Source organism: Primulina eburnea, chromosome 2 (genome assembly GCF_022965805.1).
Source record: "Primulina eburnea isolate SZY01 chromosome 2, ASM2296580v1, whole genome shotgun sequence".
Lineage (NCBI taxonomy): Eukaryota > Viridiplantae > Streptophyta > Magnoliopsida > Lamiales > Gesneriaceae > Primulina > Primulina eburnea.
In genome coordinates this window covers 47403366-47423519 of record NC_133102.1, presented here as the reverse complement: position 1 = coordinate 47423519, position 20154 = coordinate 47403366, and the positions used below count along the sequence as shown (strand labels likewise).

The 20154-nt window shown below is 34.1% G+C and overlaps 3 protein-coding genes across 7 annotated transcripts; all 3 read right to left on the bottom strand.

Annotated features, from left to right (window-relative positions):
- Positions 1-1133: 1133 nt before the first annotated feature.
- On the bottom strand, positions 1134-10553 carry LOC140823902 (uncharacterized protein At5g08430-like). Of its 2 annotated transcripts, XM_073185477.1 has the most exons (11): positions 10321-10553; positions 9882-10019; positions 9305-9387; positions 8661-8848; positions 7355-8219; positions 5729-5838; positions 5405-5464; positions 5062-5112; positions 2248-2318; positions 1915-2135; positions 1134-1476 (listed from the first exon to the last, which is right to left on the bottom strand). In XM_073185477.1, exons 2-11 carry the CDS (start codon positions 9983-9985, stop codon positions 1367-1369), a joined length of 1863 nt encoding a protein of 620 aa, XP_073041578.1. In that variant the 5' UTR covers positions 9986-10019; positions 10321-10553; the 3' UTR covers positions 1134-1366. The 2 variants fall into 2 exon arrangements, with proteins under 2 accessions (XP_073041578.1, XP_073041577.1); XM_073185476.1 differs by having other exon boundaries at positions 9882-10553.
- Positions 10554-12118: 1565 nt separating this feature from the next.
- On the bottom strand, positions 12119-15227 carry LOC140823900 (cytochrome c). 3 transcript variants are annotated; one of them, XM_073185474.1, is made up of 3 exons: positions 14964-15221; positions 14005-14138; positions 12119-12458 (listed from the first exon to the last, which is right to left on the bottom strand). In XM_073185474.1, the coding sequence occupies exons 1-3, from the start codon at positions 15073-15075 to the stop codon at positions 12366-12368; spliced, it is 339 nt and encodes a 112-aa protein (XP_073041575.1). In that variant the 5' UTR covers positions 15076-15221; the 3' UTR covers positions 12119-12365. The 3 variants fall into 3 exon arrangements, with proteins under 3 accessions (XP_073041575.1, XP_073041576.1, XP_073041574.1); XM_073185475.1 differs by having other exon boundaries at positions 12293-12605; positions 14964-15226; XM_073185473.1 differs by lacking the exon at positions 12119-12458 and adding an exon at positions 12844-13802 and having other exon boundaries at positions 14964-15227.
- Positions 15228-16629: 1402 nt separating this feature from the next.
- LOC140823899 (uncharacterized) lies at positions 16630-19887 on the bottom strand. Of its 2 annotated transcripts, none has more exons than XM_073185472.1 (2): positions 19702-19887; positions 16630-18398 (listed from the first exon to the last, which is right to left on the bottom strand). In XM_073185472.1, exon 2 carries the CDS (start codon positions 18046-18048, stop codon positions 16876-16878), a length of 1173 nt encoding a protein of 390 aa, XP_073041573.1. In that variant the 5' UTR covers positions 18049-18398; positions 19702-19887; the 3' UTR covers positions 16630-16875. The 2 variants fall into 2 exon arrangements, with proteins under 2 accessions (XP_073041573.1, XP_073041572.1); XM_073185471.1 differs by having other exon boundaries at positions 16630-18357.
- Between the last annotated feature and the right edge of the window lie 267 nt (positions 19888-20154).

Here is a 20154-nt window from a genome sequence, read left to right as displayed (position 1 = left end):
TCTTGAAACGTGGATCTGGATTTTTCGATTCAAATGTTGTTTTGTCTCGCTTTTCAACATGCGAAGAGTTGGCGAGCGTCCTTAAAAATAAAATTATTATCTTATTTATATATCAAGAAACATAAATTAAAACACATTTTCTATACAAATTATGTCATTCAGAATTAGAATAATATAATTATGATATAAAAATAAGACGATCATTATTTAAATTACCATAATTATATTTCATATTATTGAGATTTAGATATATACTTGATCGAATTTTGTTATGTTATAGTCGATAGATTTCTTACCATATTTATCTCATAAAAAAACTAGTAAAAGGTTTTTTTTAGTTTTTAGTTTTTTTTTTTTTTTTTTTGTGATCGGCTTCAAATTGGTTTTTATGCTAAGAGTATTACTTTTTATTGTGAATATAGGTAGGATTGACCCGTTATGATTCGTGAGACGATCTCACATTAGACTCACTCCATAGAAAATAACATTTTTTCATGGGTGAACCAAATAAGAGATCCGTCTCACAAATACGACTCGTGAGACCGTCTCACACAAGTTTTTGTCTAAAAAAATATATCAAATTCATTAATTTATAACGTTAACAACGATGACAAATTGGAGTTCTGGTGATTAGACATAAGTTTTTGTGATTATTATGTATAAGAAAAAAATGTATATTTTAAGTTTTAACATGATACTCTATGTCCAGCCAAATCGGATGACAAGAAAAAACCCATATCATACGCGATCCGAATAATCCAACAAAAAGACCCAACCGAGTCACACGGTTCGATCGAACCAGATTTGACCAAACTAGACCATACAAGTCCATAAATTTTCAATCTTTACTTGAAAACCCCTATTTTAATCTCTTATTAAAAAAAATTTAACACTATTTATTCAAAACTTATTTATGTATAATTCTTGCTAAAAAAAAGGGAAAAAAAACATATATACTAAATATTTATGCATAACTTATGATATATAAGGATTCAAGCTAGCTACATGACTGGATGCATGACTATGAAAACAAGGGGGTGCGGGAAGAGAGCTAAGTGCTAGTTGCTATGTACACCACAAGTTCATCCACACAAGTCAGTCATACCAGAAGCCTAACCAAGCAACTCCTTGTCTTCTTTTTTTTTTTTGAATTCCAATTATTCTAACCAAAGGGCAGTGGCATAGATTAGACAGAAAATTTACCGGCCTCTTGTTTTTCTGTGACCGGTAATGCACGAAGCTAGATAAACTATCCTTGGGGGAAAGAAATGTTAATGGCCTCCTCGTCACTTTGATCTTCCTTCTGTAACTTGAATTTGGATGCGTAAGGACTGCTCTTGATTCTCCGTCTTCAAGTTAGCATTTGTCATCTCACATTTCTAGGTTCAGGTGTGTGACACTGTTGAAGTTTACCCGAGGTAGATATTTCAGTAATTTGAGTCAGACGACGTGCATGACTGTGGTGAGAATTTTCTCCTGCAATCATAAATGTAAATGTATTGAATCAGCTCGTCATCTTGAAAAATTTTAATTGAATAACAGATGATCGGTTAAAGAGATGGCGAGCCGAAGGAATCAAGCTATTAATATTGGCATCCCTTTCATACAGTAGATAAATGCACGACCATTTAATTTTACACCATACTAAAGAATTTGATTCCAACATCACAGGCCCAAGAATCCAGGTGGAATGTGACTGGAGTTTTTAGGGGAATCATAGAACCATATTTTCAGAACAATACATAAAATTTCAAGATATTTTAATTGAAAGAGTGACAATTGCTTCTACCACTCTACTAGGCCTTCTCATTATCATTAAATATACAAGGACTATATTAAAAAACTTAAAAATAAGAAAAGCAAAATTAATATATACAAGAAACAGCATCATTTGGAGTCTCTGATCAACAGTACCTGAAGGTTTGTCGACCTGCCATTCATCATTATGAACCACTGAATTGCATTGTAGAATTGATTTCGGAGAATGTTCTTCGCAATGGATGTCAACGTTGACTTCTTCAGTATTAGATTCATGTTCAGATACATCAGGAATCACCACTGCAACATTCTCAAGAAGGCGTTCCTGTTCTGACGGAGTTTGCAGTTTCTTCCTCTTCTCCAAGTACTCGAAAAGCGTTCAACGCATGTAGGTTAAGGCCACAAACTACAAAGGTCACCTCATGCAATTTAACTTACAATTGAAATTTAATGTTTCCCTCACAATATATATCCGAAATAAAAGGATATTGGCGTCTCCACCCTTTCTCATTCGCACGATCAATGAGTTTTTGCAACAGCAATAGCTCTTTAGTAACCCACTAGTATGAAAATCAAGAAAATCAAATAAAAAAGAGTATAAAGCAAGCAATCTGACAATATATTAACATAGCAACAAATCTTTTTATTTTTATACAAAAGAATAGTAGAAATTGAGATCGTGAAAATTTAGAATTTGAAGCAGTAATTCAGTGAGAGGATAAATCTGGCGAGGGAAAAAGTGTGTTTAAATACTTCACCGCATATAAAAGCTTTTACAGTATTGTAATAGTTGAAAAAATAATACAAACTACTGTAACAGGAAAAAAATAGCAGTCAAGGACAAATATTGATAACATTTACATCTAAATCATCATTATATAACCAACATTTGAGAAGTCGGCGATGATGAAAATACTATCGGTGTCACATGCTAAAAATATAAAATCACATTTGATACGAATTATATAAATCTACAAATACTTAATAATAATTTTGAAATTCAGACAAATATTTGGTAGGATATTTTAATGATATGAGCGGAAATTTCTCATTAGTATAAAGGGGTGATTATTGAAATTAAAAATAAGTACGAACATTAATGGTAAAAGTTTTAGCCCTCTTGGCAGTCATTTTTCTGTGGGAGTATGCTATATGGCGGAATCACATAATTACTTCACATTGAAATAAAGAATCTTCTCTCTTGACTCTCTTATTGCTATCATTCATTCAAAAACAAAATAAAAGAAAACATAATCAAAACCAACTTCATCAACAAGTGATACAATGACACAGTACAGCATCAACCATCAGAAACTGTGTGGTTTAGAACCTCCAGTAACAGCTTGTTTCTAGATTTTAATAAATGGAAACTGATTGGACAGATCTATAAGAGAGTAAGAAACAAAATACAAAAAAACTAATCACAGGCGAGGGCAATTCTTGAGTATATGAGACTGGAATGGATGACACTACCAACAAAGAAATGCCCTAGATACAAATAGAAAACCATACAGGTTTGAACAAATAATCTTTAATGGTCCCAGAGTCTAGTTTAATGAAAAAGTAAAAATGTTCTTTCATTAATACAAACCCGACAACAACGTTGGTTATGCCAAACTGTTACAGTCGATGTCCAGCGAGCCAACTAATGGCTTGCGCTTATTGACTTTTATATAAAAACAATATTTATTTTAATAATATTTTACGTTTTTATCTCATTATGACATTTACTTTATCTGTATACCCATGCAAACTGCATAGATAAAGTCCTTGAATATCGTGTAAGTACCATAAGGTCCGCCTCTCAACGTAAGATCATGTAACTCATTAGAAAGTATATAGTATAGCTGAACCGTTGAAGGTCGCACAAGTATCGGATTATGTGTTCCCGTTGATATAGCACAATTCAAGAAGTTGAATTTGACGATTGTAGTTTGATGGAGATCAAACAGATTGTTTATAAAGAAGTTTATAAGTGGACTCCGTGTAATGGAAGGTAGCTTAACAGCTAATTAAGTGAATAGAGTGAAACTGTCGGTTTTGGTGAAGTAGTTCACAAAACTTGTCGCTACCAAAAATGGATCAATGAAAATTTTGATCTTCGAAATTTTTAATTTTTTTTTCATCAATACATCGGCGAAGTCTGATCATCGATCGAGGTTATAACGAGTTCACAATTATTTATTTAGTAAAATAAAATCTATAAATTAAATAATAATATTAGCAGTTGTGAATAAGTACATGACTTTCATGACATATTCTACATGGGTCTAGAATTGATTAATTTATTAACAATTATTTAAGAAATTAAATAATGGTTATTTAATTTTAATATATGTAAATGTACATATGTGTATATGTATGTATATGTATTAATATAAATATATATGGAGATATATATCATGCATTATCAAGAGCTGACTATGCATGATATATATACAACATGAGAATTTTAATTAATGAATGAAAATATGAATCCTATTGTGATTGGATTATGAATCCTAATACGAACGAGATTCCTGATTGACTAGGAATCAGAACTTGTAAATATTTCATTGATGGTCATATGAAATAACACAAGTTTTACACAAATTTTGTCGACAAAATTTTGTCATTCTCTCCATCATAAAATTTCAGCCACCCCATTTTCACAAGAAAAATTCACGGCCACATTGCCGCCGGATTTCTGGAATTCAGGCGATTCATTCTCGACGCAAAATTGTTTAAGATCTCTAGTGCGATTTAAACAAGGATTCCAGTTTTCGATCATGGACTTGAAAGGGATCAAGGGATCAAAGTAGGGAGATTTGTTCGTAAGGACTTACAAGAATGATTAATTCCGTTAATCCCAAACTAGTTTGGTGTACAGCGTTAGATACACAAAGATAAACAACTCTAGACAACCTATGAACGTTTTAAATCATAGGACGCCCAAGGAATGTTTTGAATATAAAAACTAAAAATTTTAAACTTCCATTACGTCTTGAGTGCGAGAAAACGTTACTCCAACGCAAACACAAGCAGTTCATATAGTTCTAAAACACCAAACAAAGAGGAGATTAGCCTTACCTTTGGGATATTACAATGCTAAATGAACAAAAGGACACATTATCATGAAAGATCTTATTGAAAAAGTAGAAAAGAGACTTATGGGTTTAGGGGCTGAGATATTTAAGTACAAATCCAGACAGATCATGAATACCTGAAGCCCAAATTTTATAGAACGGAATCAAAATTTAATGATAAAAAGTAGACAGCATAGGAAGGAAATTACTTATAGAGAATATAAAACAGAAAGCTTACATGCTTTGTTATATCACTGTGAAGAATTCTGGCCTTCTGTTCAAGTTCCACCTGTAAAAGAAGCCACTACATGTTTGATAAAAGTCCAAGCTTTAAAATTAATCATCCTTTTGCAATGTATTATATATTTTTTTATAAGCTTTTTTTTGCAATGTATTATACTAATATTCTGAAGGAAGTTAAATAAAAAAAGTTGAGCAGTTGCTGAAATTATAAATACAACTTTGCTCAGATCAATAATGCCAAAAGATCAAGAATCACAATGAAGAAAGAGAATCGCATGCTCCCTATGTTTCAAGAGAAACGCCTGTCTAGCTGATTCTGGAGAGATAGCAGTACTAACCACCAAAGGCCTCTCGAGCTGGCCATCAACCATTTTTCTCCTCAACTCTTCACATTCTTCCTGCGAAGAGGGTAACAAAATATGACTTTTCGGGGGTTAAAAAGGTTGGATGGAATTGCTCACATTAACCTGATCTTTCAGAATACATATTATTAGAGTTTTCCAAAAAAAAAATTACATAATGTTATTGTTGGTCCTATTATAGACAGCTAGAATATTTATGGAAAATTCCACCAAACACTTAATTTTTTGTACAGTTTTCTTTGTTACTGTAATGGGATTCATTTGGGAATGACTACAGATTTGAACAAAAGATAGTGGTACCTTTGAAAAATCATCATCCGAAAGCTGACTTATATGAATTTCTTTTAGCAAATATGAAACTTGAAGGACAATATCTGTGTTGTTTTCAGTCCCTGTATCCAGTTTTATACCTGGTTTACAACAAACAGTAAAAGTAAGAAAGAAATATCGACATTTCGCAAGAGCGAGTTATATCCTGGCATCAATTTCGCTGAAATTAATGCAAAGTGTTCCAATTGAATATGAGGTTTGTTTGCTTCTTAACAATTCCACACTGAAGTATTGGAGTAGATAAACATCCATTTTCTACTTTAGACACAAAAGAAGGCTATCATAAATCATAATGATGACCCTTCAAAAGGCCAAGTTCTAGAGCTTCATCTGACAATTTAAGCGTAATGCATATCTCATGATATCTACATGACAATACAATGGTAAAAATACAACACAGGTTTTTTAAATTATGCAATAGCCCAAAACGCCGGATCATGATCGCTTTACTCCCCAATGTTCTCTAATCCTTCATACACCGTTACATCTCTTTGTTGTAGTTACTAGTTGGTAAAAAACCAAAATATGGCCATCTGAATGGACCATCAAGTGTATACCCTTAACAGCAAACAGTTGTTGATATCACACTGTTAAATTGGATTACACAATGGCAAACTCATAGAGGTTGTAGATCACCAACCAATTAATTTATCTTAACCTGTGTACTGTCTACATAATTCTGATCATAGTTGTCAATCGCGCATAGCGCCCCGTAGCACAAAGGTTTCCCATGGCTATAGCGCATAGCGAATAGCGTAGCGAGGGTTATTTGAAAGTAAAGCGCCACAAGTATATAAATATATAATATAAAGCATATAGTAACATCAATTCAAAAACCTTAATTTCCAGCATAATATTCCATCAATTTTAATTGTAAAATACTAAAACCTGAAATTATTTCAAGTTTTTTCATTGAAGCATCATAGAAGACACAAAAATAAAGCAAGAAGTGCAGAAAAATATAATTTCCAGCAAAAACTAACTAAGTACACGCCAAAAAAACCAAAATTAGAAAAGAAAAAAAGACAGAAAATAAGCATGTAGCTTCGCTTTGCAATAGCGTCGCTATTTCAGCTATCGCGATTGTCGCTATAGTGCTAATAGCGAGGATAGCGAGCGCTATTGCAAAGTTCATGGTGCGTAGCGGTCCGCAGCGATGTGGTGTCGCTTCGCTACGCTATTCGCTATAGCGAGGGCTACAGGGGCTATTGACAACTATGATTCTGATCTTAAGCTTTTCAATCTCCCGTTTTCTCACTAATTTTACTTTATTTACATCCCACTTCGTCAGTTGATTGTAAGCTAGGGGAAAACTGAAGTTCTTCTACTTGGGCAAAATTCGGTATAGCACCAGATTCTGACTACATAATTTCACAAGCATTTTAAATTTGATTACCCTCGGCGACATAATTTAAAAGACCCATCATTGGAGAGGTTAATTTTGATGGCCTTTGCTTGAATGATTCTTGATCAGGAAGAGTGTACACACTAGGATCCCAGATGTAGAAGAGTCAAACAACGAGAATGTAACATGTAACATGTTGTCTCAGAGATATTGAATTATCAGGTGTTGTGTTATTTAGTTTGAAGACTGACCTTTGACTTGCATGAGCTGATGAGAACATTTTGATGAGTAATCGTATGGATCTGTTTTGACTCGAACATAGCTCCCTGCCACCTTTTCTTCAAATGATTCAGGTTGCTTAAGTAGTTCATATAGCAAGGTTCTCTTCAAGTAAACAAGTTTCATGTTTTCGACTATAATAGATGCAAAAACACTTTCAGACACAACATGTTCTAGCTCTATTTTCTGGGATTTTTCTTCCTTACCGAGCTTTCTTTTCCTTTTAGATGCATCCAAGCTGCCAGCACTATTGTTTTCAGAATCATTTCCAATATCTTCCTCAGAATCATCTTTGTTCTCAGCAAAATGGGCCTCCAGCAAATCATAAATTCGGTGTTTGTTTAATGTTTTTTTCCTAAACAGAGATTGTAGCCGTACATCGCAAATAACCATTTTCTTTTTATTAGGATGAAAAAGATTGTTTTCTTTAATGTATTCATTCACCATGAGCGTAACATCATGCTGTGATAGTTCTTGGCTAGTGCTTTTACCAATCGATTCTAGGAACTTAATAAGGGATTTTGAGCCCCAGCCAATAAAGTCCACTTTGTCGAATTTCCCGTGTTGCTGCATGCAGGATTTCTGTCTCTTAGATTTTGTTTTTTCACCTGATTGTTTGTATTTCTTTGCATAATTCATGTCCTCATAGTCAGATATATGTTCTTCGTCTTCCTCAAATTCGGAACCAGACCCTGATTTCACGTTATCTTCCTTTTTCAGCCGACCTTGAGCAGCAAAAATATCCCCTGCCTGAAATCCTTCCTCTTCTTTAATGATGACATAGTATTCCATGAATAGACCCTCACAAGATTCTCTATCTGTAAAGTCCACCATCTCCTGGAAAGCAACAACCATTTATGAGGAAAAAAGTAAGCAAAACAAGACCTTTGGAATACATATTGAAGAACCCAAAGCACAAGTTCACGAGGCTCCGAGATGTTGCACAAGAGACGAAATGAAGGAAGACAAGCTCTGTGTGGAAGCAGCTGATGTGTACTAAATTTTGTTTGGTCTATTCCTTCTAGCTAATAAAGGAAGAGGAGAGGAATGGAAGAATTCAGCTTTCAAACCGAATATATCTATTGATTCATCTGGTCAAACTTTTGCAAATGTTTTTATCTAGTCACTTCAATGGTTCCCCTCCCCTACCATTTCTCGACCCTGCTGTACTATTTTGGTTTTGGTAAACACATTATTCATGTCCTAAATACCGGAATCATGCATGTGTTAGAAAAGAAGGTTAGCCCACTGTTCAATTTACATACACAGTAACCATACCCCATCAGAATCATAACCCTTATTTTCTTCAATAAGCAAAACAAGCTTAAGACATTCATCGCAGAACCCGTTTTTCCCTTTAACTTGTAAAAACTCAGCTCCAGGAAGGCAATAACGGCACAAGGCAGTTGTGCAGGTGTAACATTGAAAATAGGAAGACCTCCTGCAGAGAAAGCATTTGTGCCGATCTGAAACATAAAGTTATGAACATTATGTTATGCGTGACATCTGCAACACGATTTTATGGGGAAAAAATGGTACTGATGTAATTTTAAATATTAAGAGTGTCAAGAGAACATGTATCATAGATGCAAAGCTCATATTTCAGGATTCCTAAAAAATATCAACGCTTGTTTTTTTGGGTGCAGTCTGCAGTGCAGTACATGGGTCGGGTATAAAAAAGAATTTTAATTGATATATAAATATATCCTCAAATGTATCAGAAGTTCTTAGTTAGCTCCAAGTTTTTTAGGTAAATTAAAACAAATAGACATGTAGAGCTATCCTTATTTACTTTTTTTTTTAAAGAGTTTAAATAGACATAGCAACATAAAGCGAAGGCTTGATGCTAGATTGTTTGGTTCAAAGGTTATAAAAATCATGATGATCAGTGATCACAAAATGAGTATAGAAGATTGACTAACCACAAGTCCATCTGCTCTCACTTTCCAGAAATGAATCATCATCCTTCCCAACACAAGAAGGGTGATAGGATTTTAGACATTGCCTGGAAAAGGAATACGCATTCATTATAGATATTTGTAGAGAAGTTTAGTAATCCTCATCTCTCTTTTTTGCAACCTTTGAAAGTGATGATCAATGTAGCACAAGATAAAATAAAAAATTATTCAGTTGGCATCTAAAGCACTTGAACAGAAACGATCAAAACTGCAAACAAGCGACTCTTGGTAGATTATGAGTTACTTTAAAAATTCGACAGCCAACAATTTTTGCAATTCGCATCATATTCTTGCAATTCGCATCATATTCTTCCCGCAACCAATGGGGGAAACAGTAAAGGATCCACGGATTAATGAAGGAAAGTCAAAAAAGGGGAGTTCAAGAAAAAAAATTTAAATTTGCTTTACAGCTCCCTGCGGAAGAGAAAAAAAAAACAGGACATCAGATGCAGAGACTATCATCCTCATACACCAATTTCTTTTTTCAGGAAATAATCAGCAGAAATGGCCCCTTTTTAATCAAAATGACAAGGAAACTCACGTGTAATCGCATATCCGAAGGTGCCCTCCGTCTTTGCAAACGAAGCACCAGCTTTCCGCAATATCCTCCTTATTTACCACCTTCTTCTTTCCTTTTCGCTTCATCGCCGCAATCAAAAGCCAAATCTGACCCTTTCAACTCTTCAGAATTTTATATATATTAAAAAAAAAACAACTTCTGCTTGAAACTCTCGGTTTTCTCAAGTATCTTTCACAAAAAACAAACCAGGAAAATGCAGGATGAATAAACCAGTGCAGCGGAGTTTTAATAGAGACCCAGTTCAAAGTAAATGCCAGAACGAGCAATGTAGAATAAAAAAACTCATCTTTCGTTGATTTCTAAGTATTACTGAGAAAAACCCATTTCAGAAACGAAGAAAATTGCGGGTTTTGATGATAATTAAGCTTTACGATGGATTAATGGTTAGCGGAGTTTTAACAGAGACCCAATCCTAAATAAACGCCAGAACGAGCGATGTAGTAGAACAGTAAAGTCAGCTTGTGATGATTTCTAAGCATTATTGAAAAATCCCATTTCAGAAAGCAGAAAATTGCAGATTCTGATTAATAATTTCGATTTGATAATGCATGAGAATGCGTGTGAGAGATAGACTGTGTGTGTGAGAGAGAAACGATAAACAGTGCGTAGGATTGGGAATATAATCTTACAAAATAAAAAAGGGATTTCATTCCCGAAGATTATGCATTCAAATGCGAGCATGAATAAACATTTTATTTATTTTAAATTAAAACAACCAAAATAGATAATTATAACATATGTATATTAAACTTATAACAATTAATTTTAATATCATGATCTGATTTTTGATAAACCAAAAATAACCTTTTCCTCAATTACAAAATATTTTATTTTTTGTTTTTAAAAAATATTATTAAACGCATTTTAGTACATTTTCACCTTATCATATTTGTATTTTATCAATATATCATAATGAAATATTTCTTATCTTTATTCATATTGACCTTTAAAATTAAATAATCATATCAATCATAACATAACAAATATTTTTAAAGTTTTAAATTTTAATATAATCTCTCGTATACAAAAAAATATATTTAGCAATAATTTTTTTTAATATGTCAAGTATAAATAGATATTGATATCATGTTAGATGGGAGAAAAAACAGATTGGTTCGATTTATTATGTGCTAAGAAAATCAAATTGATATAAAAATTCAAACTAATTCGATGCTATCGATTTTGTAAAGTTGTAAAACACACAATAGCTCGTTCGGTTCGATTTTTGCTCACCCCATTATCATATAATTAGTGTCCCGTTACATACGAAAACATGAAACATACCTTTTTTTTCGAACCATGCCTTAAGTTTCAGGCCATCTTTCTGAAAGTGTCGTTTTCCACCAAAGAAACACTTCAAATTGTTGTTTCCTGGATTTGGGCAGATCCAGCTTTCTTTCTAGTTCATTGGTATGATCAATAGGATGAGTTCCTTGATTCTTAAGTCTTGTTTCATCTTGAACTAGCATACCGTGAAGTTCATTCACATTCCATTTGTCTTTCATGATATTTTATATAGTTCATTTGGAATGGACCAAACTCAGACGGTAATGAGTTTATGGCCAATTGAACAAGGAAATTCTCATTCACATTCATCCCTAAGGACTCAAGTCTTGCTGCAATGTTCGTCATTTCAATAACATGCTCATGCATGCTACGTGAACAAATGATCAACCTTTGGGTGATGCTTAAATGCCTTATAATTATGATTTATGAATTTTAGTTTACCTACAACTCTAATTTTACTTCCAAGCATCACATACTTATAGGTAATTCAAGTTTGATCATATAATTTAGAATCTATCGACTTTATGGTAAGATCACTTTAGCGATTAAGAAACCAACATGAAATAAATTCAAATCAAATAACTTGAGATGCAACGTCCAGGTTTACATATATAGGAACGTCCTAGACCGATTTCTGATCAGGTTTTTGGATATTTACATATTCTATCAACATGTGTTGATAGCAGAAAAACCACCTTTTCAATTGACCAACTTTATCAAATAAATAGTCTATTTAAACCATAAATTAGATACTTAAAACTGTTAATTAAATATCCAATAATGTATTTAAGTTGCTACCGCACAAGATCACGTGGATCGTCTGGAAGTTCTCATGTTTTCATTAGGGAATTGAGAACTGACGTCCAAGACGTTCACTTATTGTGGCACTTGGGTCACAAAACCAACACACAGTTCCAAATGGCGTGATTTATTAATATATTTTCAATGTTTTCCTCGGTTTATCGAGTACAAAATTCAGAATTAACATCAAAATTTCTCTACTGCTGGCATGGACAAACAGATAAATGAGCACAGCTTAGAATAATGAATCTCTTATTCTACTAAAAATCATTTGGTTAACTGTTACTAGGGAAAAAAATCCCAGGCTCGAACCAACAATCAGAAATTGCAATATGCTCTTTCGCAGATAATATATCTTCAACTGGTTGCCTCCTTGAGATATGCAATTAGATCTGCACGTTCTTGAGGTTTCTTCAGTCCAGGAAAAACCATCTTTGTTCCTGGTATGTACTGCATCCATGGAGAGTAACCAGATTGAGATATCATACATATTAGTGGACACCGGACATCCAAGCAAGCAAATCCTCCTCGTCACTTTACATGTTTCTAGAGGACGGTTATTTTTGGACACCATTTACATAGCAAGGTTACCAAAGGGTCGGCGACAATAAAAAAAAAGAAGAAGAGAATTTGCTTTCATCTTTCAAATTCTACATATCCATGAGTTAATCTATGGGTGAATTTGACTTTCCCATCAAGACATCACGTCAAGTCCAATGATTTTCTTTAATATAAAATCAATTGTCAAATACAAATACAACCCAACGGTATGTGGTATAGCAGTGTAGACATTCTCTCATACAATCATTTCCATAATTACCCAAAGAAACATGTTTATTATGGCATGTACAAAAAACTCTGATAAATCACGCCATAGGAAATGCTTTTTAATTAAAAAGAAAGACTGAGACTATAAATTGAAAAGCAACTAGTCGCATATAACCACAAGCTGATAATGGTCTCTGTGTGAAAATCAATGCCCTCAAGACCAAATAAAGAAGTGGTCTTGGAACAAGACAACCTTAACCCGTGAATTGGAGTAAGAGTAAAGGGAACACAATAGAAGAAATGTTATTAGGCGGGAGAGACGTGCATACAACACATTATGTCCCAGTTATGCCCTCAACCTTTGAAGACATACCAGAGCCTCAAGTCATGGACCCAGTTATCAAATTATAATTTAAAAAGCAGAAAACGAAAATTCAAAAACAAATATTAAGAGATGCATACATTTTACTTATGCTTGATATTAGAGAAGCCATATTAGTTAATTTTTATAAATTAGAAACCATGTTAGATGACAACCATGCTAATGAGAAATGTATGGGCCATGAAATTAACCACATCCTTGGCTGGCAGAAATTTGAAGAGGCAGTTAACAAGATATTCCAATTCATGCAAAAGATGAATTATATAATTGTTTTTTGCAAATAGTCAATGTTCAAAATTCAGACAGTTTATTGAACCATTAAATTGACCAGTCATGGTATGATCACGGAGGTTAAAAATTGAAATCATACTTATATCAAAATTCACAAATATAAATATATACTTAAAAGAAAAACTGAAATGGAAGTGCAAAAGTAAACATAAGATAATATGGAGTAACAGCATTTTCAAAATAAAATAATATGTAAAATTTTCATCCATGTATTCATTTCAACTTTCATTATTCAATCATTTCAGATACGTGAAAATTGTAAAATAACATAAAAGAGAAAAAGATAAAAATAACACGGCCATCCACTTCATGGAAAAATGAAATTCTTTCATGACCGCGCTAGGTATCAGCAACTGTACACAGAGAAAGACTCCGTCAGGCTAAGAAGAATTACACACACACACACACACACCTTATTGAAATAGACAAAATTTGACAAAACTAATTTCTAAGATAACTATGAGAAGACAGATCTGTACAATGATTAGACACACAAGAAAATAAAAAAATTTAACAAATCACATATCTTTGAAATTTGAATGCACATGTACATACCTTCTTAGGATTAAGCAAGTAATCATAGAGTGTATTCTCTCCCCAATTTACAGCCATGTTTTTATTGGCAGCAGAGTAAGAATACCCAGGGGTGGTGCCAGATTGTCTACCAAAAAGGCCATTCAAGTTCGGTCCTGGAGTTCCAAAACACATGAGAATTTTCTCAAAGCAAAAGTACGAAACCACTATTCACCACTCGTCAATTGGCAGCCAGAGCAAAGATTATCAAGTTTTGGCCAACTATTTGATTTTCATTTTAGAAATTTAAAATTTACAGCTTGTACCCACACCCCAATCAATTGAACTTAATCCAAATAAACATATCATTCCGAACATGCTCACTTATGAGTCTATGGTGTAAGCTAACTTGGCTAATAAATCTTTTTTTAGTATTTCCTTTTCATAATATTAGCTACTTCCAAATATTTTTTAGAGCTGATGTTACAAAATATAATCATCAGATTTTTATTTCTCCCGCTTTCCTCAACAAAATCCAAATCCAAAAGGAGTGTAATTGAATAACATAATCAAATAAAATAGGAGAATCATGTTTCTGTAAATATTAAGTTTTGCCACGTACTAGGTTTCTGGATCAAGTATTTAAGTACAGGGACAAAAAACACCAAGAATCTGAATTAATGAAAGAATATAAAAAAACAATTTACTATAATCAAGATCACCTCGAAAATAACGGGCTCCATTCTCCATTTGTCGAAATAAAAGCAAAACAAGTACGAAATCATAAACAAGAGATCTATACATCAATGTTCGAAAGTTTGAGAAGACGAGTGAGCAAAATTCATGGTTATTTGTAAAAGACAAAACGCGTTAAATTTGACTAAAGTTCGTTCTCCTCAGGATACATCCCACCAAGTTGAAAGTATCGATCAATCAGGTATCACAAAATCTCAGATGAACAAAACAATAAAAGATGAAAATAACAGGAAAAGGGGACGGACCTTGTTTGTGGCCGGCGCCTTTGTCGACAGTATGGCATTGAGCGCACTTGGTTCTGAAGATCTTATCCCCCGATTTCACATCTCCCGGCGGTGCTTCGTTGAATGACGCCATTCTTCTGGTCCAACAAACTTTCTCTCAAGCAAAACAAATGCAATTGGTCTACGGTTTCCGAATGGGGAAGCCTTTGAATGAGTGAATGGTGATGCAGGAAGGTAGCAAGCAACGGAGCCTCGAGGCTATGTGAATGGGCACACCAAACATATTATTTAGGTACCTTAACTCTTTTATATATTTATTATTATTAAATATATATTATATTAAATACAAAGAAATAAATATTAAGCACATTTTCGACGCATAATCTCGTATTTGATTCGTAATAAATAAATAAATTTTAAAAATATCAAACTAAACGATATCGAATCATTCCATCAATGGAAATCGAACTTCACGAATCTGAACATAAAATGAATGATATGATTATGATTGTTTAACATTGAATATCATTTATCCCAAGAAAATAATTAACTTTTAATTCAAAACAAAACGTGAATAAGCACTGAAGAAGTTAAATTTTGAATTATATTTTCGTGGATCAGAATTTTATTTATTTTTTGGTACACAAACGATATGGTGCTAAGTACATATTTTAAGTTTTTCACTTATCAATCACTACAAAAACATTTTTAAAGTATTTTTCTAAACCAAACCTTAATTATGCCAAATGTACTTTAACATAAAGGTCATTTATATCAACTAATCAATATATATATATATAGTCGCTGATGAACGAGACATGACATATCCTTTTCCCGAAATTAGGCCCTAAAAAGCTGTTACATTATTTATTATTATATTACTTATTATTGCTCCAAAAGGTGAAATTGCTCATCTTAGACGTCTCTCAGCCCAATCCGACTGGATTATGAGAGGAGGTAAATCATGGTGACTCAGCCAACCAGCAGCAGCTATATATTACTTATTATTTGCTTCAATTCAAGGTAAACAAACGATCCATTAGTTGTCAAAGATTATATTATGTCAAAATCCATCGACCGCTAAAGTTTATTAGAAATTAAGTAGGTTTGAAAGAACATGAAGTTAGACTCACATCCATAACTGATAATCATGGAAGATGAGTCAAACTACTCAAAAGAAGACAAACAAAAATAAGCGGAGTTATCAGAATAAAGCTCTCGACAAATCATCAAACTCATCAACAAAAACCTACAACAAAACTTCTGCAAATTCTCTCAACTTTTCATTCGTCTATTTCAATTTTCAGTAGCGTAATTTCTCCATCTTATAATATTCTTTTGACTTTATAGTAAAATGTTATTTCAATTCATAACAACTAAATTAAATTAGATATTATTCATGGATTTTCTTGCAAAATTCAAATTTCTCATTTAAATTCTCAGTATGTAATTTATGAAAACAATTAGAATCAACAACCGATTTGAAATTTACATGGTCTGATTGAAGAAGATGGATTAATCGTAAATCTGACATGATATTGTGCTTTGCCGTCCGATCCGCAATTTTTTGTGCAAACACAAACAATTTATTTAGGGACTATCATCATCTTATGGGGTAAATGTGTTGCCCCATATCTATTGGTAACCGACCGACCTCGAACAAGATTACAACATATGCGAATACACGAAAGAAAACCGAACAGCCTTGATCATAAATGAGCAGTAAATTTGTCATCACAAGGTACAACATTCAAAAGAGCCAAATAAAAAGAGTACCACAGAAAAAGGGGAAGGGGCGATAAAAACAAACCACTTTAACTCAAAACCAAATCCAAAATTAGCAGGAAAAAATCTTCATTCATCTAAAAATCCTTTACAAACAGCTTCAAGTTCATCTCAAAAATATTCTTCACCGAATTCATTTTGGCAGTAATCAGCGTCCCGGTGAAGTTTCAGCAATATAGTGCCCCAGGCCTTGAGCGGTTGGGATCATCGGCCAGCCAATCCGTCTAGGCGAACACGGTGGAGTCGAAGTGAAGAGACTCAGCTCCACAAAATCTGCTCCCGAAGCCTCTATCTCCATTGTGCGAAAAGAAATTGACCCACGATTTGCTGAAGCAGCCGAGTCTCTTGCAGGGCTACCCACTTTACTCACTCCTACAGGGGTCTGATTAGCAATTAAAGATATAGTATCGTTATACTCGTTCTTTCTCCTCCTTAAAGATAGAGAGTCGGCTACAGGAAGGTATACGAGCATATAAATGCCCACACAGGCACAACATAAAAGGGAAAGAAAAGCTAGGAAGGCTAAGGCATCGTACATGAGCGTTTCTGGCCCAGATAGGACGGATAAACTGAGTAGAATGACTCTTAATGAGAAAAAAATAGAAATCGAAAAGATTAATGTGTACACTCTCTTTTGCAGACGCTTATTGATGACCAGATGAAGAATTCGCCTACCAAGGCAGAACAAGTAGGCAGTTAGTATGACGGCAAAAAGACCAAGAAATATGGTACTCAACAGAGGGTAAGTGCAGAGGATAACATCACTGTTGTTTATTCCAGCCGCGGTTCTGATGAAATAAGAAGGTAGTTTGGAATTTTTGTGCTTCTTATACTCGGGTTCGATTAGAATAACTACAAGCTGAAGAATGAACATGGGGAAGCAATACAGAAGAACATATCCAGCTGTTTTTACGTTCCACTGCCTGCTTAACGTTCCAGATCTCTGTAAAGATGCACGAAGAAGGAAAATGAGGGTGAGAAACAGGCATGGTTCTGCAAATCCCAGGTTTGATACGATGTAACATTTGCAAATATTTTCCTGCCATCTCAAACTTAGGGCATTCAAGACTCGTCCGTTGCGCCTCAACAGTTTCGACCTAATAATCTCACCAATACCCCACCAGACAGCAAAAAAGATGAATGTGATTCTGATAATCCAAGGACCACTAAAATAACTGAGCTGAACAAGGCTTTGATCGCGAATCCGATTCCGGAAGTAAAAGGAATATACAATGCAAAACAAACCTAGAAGGAATAATAGAGCAACAAGACAAATCGTCACGACACCAAGTGCATCACCAACAAATCTCGTCAGGGGCATTACCCAAAGCACGGATTCCACGCATGCTCTCCGCTAACATGAACGCAAATAAACCCCGTGTTGAGTACAAGATCAATCTTAGAGTTTGCAAGCAATCTGAGTATTGTTGAAAGAGACTGTTCAAGGCTCCTGTTGTCTCCAAAACAACCATATAAGGCCACTTGATAGATTATTTAGGTGTTCCTCAAGCCAAGAGCAGGAAAAGGTCACAATTCTGAGTCTCAATGGGACTTGGTTTGAAATCATCTGCAGATATCAAGAACTGCGGAAACGATTGACCTTCAAGGACAGCACCACAAGTCTGACAACCTACAATGTTTATAGGGGAGCAAAATCATAAATTTATGCTCCTGCAAAGAACACATTAAACAGCTGTGCAGCTTAGATAATTGTATAATACATAAGAAAAAATTTTCCTTTGGCAATCAACATTACACAGATGATCGTGCACATGTATGCGATGTGATGCATTTACTGTCATATTCCAATAGTGAGACAAAGATAGATGCATGAAGCGCTTTCTCAACTCCACAATACGATCAGCGGTGTTATGATCCTCACGACGAACAAAATTAACCTACGAAAACTAAGTGCAAAGCAACACAAATATACATGAAGAGAATCTAGCCACTAAAAGTTTGTAGAATGAAGGTCAAGCACAGCTAATTTCACAGGACAAAAAACCGAAGAAGAGGAAAATAGAAATGGATAAAGAAGATGTAATAACACATTATTAAGCAATCAATTCAAAACCCAATCAATGTTCTTATTCTTGCTTCCATCAATTTCTTTCTCAATTCAAGCACCACATATAAATTTATGCTGACTTAATAAGTGTTTTTCGAGTATCAATATCATTGAATATAAATAGTGTATCACTGAAAAAACATCACAATAATTTAAATGGACAGAGACATGCATGAGTGCATGATCGAGTGGCGTTGAATAATAACGGAAAGTTTTGATAGCAAAGAGACACGTGAAATACAATAAATGGAAATTGAACATAAATATTCTTTATAGAAACAAATTCTCATGATCCGTCAAAGGTGTCCAGAGTTCTTTCTAAAAACTTCCATCCATTATGAACACCTCACATGTGGCATCTCTAATTAGAAAATTTGAAAGGACAAATATTAAAGTTCATCGATTTTAATGTCTTCAAAATTCCCTGAAAACCAACACAAATCATCTACCAGCCCGAGAAACAATGAGATATATATCGACCAAAATAATTTGAAGTAGATGGTTATCTAGATTTCCCCTTCTTAAGTTAAACTTTTAAACTTTCCATCCAGCAAAATCATTTAGCACCTTATACGCACACGCACATATAACTCATCGATTCATTCCTATAATTTTTAGTTAAGCCAACTCTCCACTACAAAAAATAAGCATATAAACATGGGAACAAGCATATGAAAAAATCAACTAAAATCACTAAAAGTAAACGAACATGCAGATGCGCAGAAAAAAATTAATCGTTCTTCTTCTTTTTTTATAAGAAACTATGCAAATTTTAATCGTTCTCATGGAACGACTTCAGGAAAAAAAAGATCCTTCGTAAAACCCGAACATTCATACAACAATGAAGCAACCAAATATAAAATTCCGAGAAAAATACAAAGAAAATAAGATGAGGAGAAAGCTTACAAGTTCCCAAGCAACGATCCAGCGATTCCAAACTTAGAATGCGAAACCGCCGGTAAATCCCAAAAAAAAAAACCCTAGAGAAAGAGAGAGAACAATAACTCAACAGAGGAAATATTGCTGTATGTGAAAGAGAGAAGGAAGAGATTGTAAGGTAGGAGGACTAGTCTTCACTTTGTTGCTGACAGCCTGTCGCCAGCGAATGAGCCATAACTTAGGTCAAATATTAATTACATACATTTTTAAGGACTCGAAACATAAAACTTCGAAACTTGATGGATTGTCTATTTAAGTCATGATAGGGGTGATTTCATAATTATGAATATTTCGGGGGTTTGATTCCAGACAGGCTATACACAGCTGGACGTGGTGCTTACGAAGCTGGAGGCTCGGGTAGCTGTCGTATCGGTTGGGAGGCCTTTACGGTGAATGTTCTTCCAGGTATTTTATACGTTG

Coding starts and splice junctions, on each gene's coding strand:
- LOC140823900 (XM_073185473.1), bottom strand. CDS start 15,075: ATGGCGTCATTCAACGAAGCACCGCCGGGAGATGTGAAATCGGGGGAT. Junction 14,139..14,963: donor AGGCGCCGGCCACAAACAAG/GTCCGTCCCCTT, acceptor TTGGAACTCCAG/GACCGAACTTGAATGGCCTT. Junction 13,803..14,004: donor ACTTGCTTAATCCTAAGAAG/GTATGTACATGT, acceptor CTCTGTGTACAG/TTGCTGATACCTAGCGCGGT.
- LOC140823899 (XM_073185472.1), bottom strand. CDS start 18,048: ATGCCCCTGACGAGATTTGTTGGTGATGCACTTGGTGTCGTGACGATT.
- LOC140823902 (XM_073185476.1), bottom strand. CDS start 9,985: ATGAAGCGAAAAGGAAAGAAGAAGGTGGTAAATAAGGAGGATATTGCG. Junction 5,113..5,404: donor AGCTCGAGAGGCCTTTGGTG/GTTAGTACTGCT, acceptor CTTCTTTTACAG/GTGGAACTTGAACAGAAGGC. Junction 2,319..5,061: donor ACAGTGATATAACAAAGCAT/GTAAGCTTTCTG, acceptor TTTTCATACTAG/TGGGTTACTAAAGAGCTATT.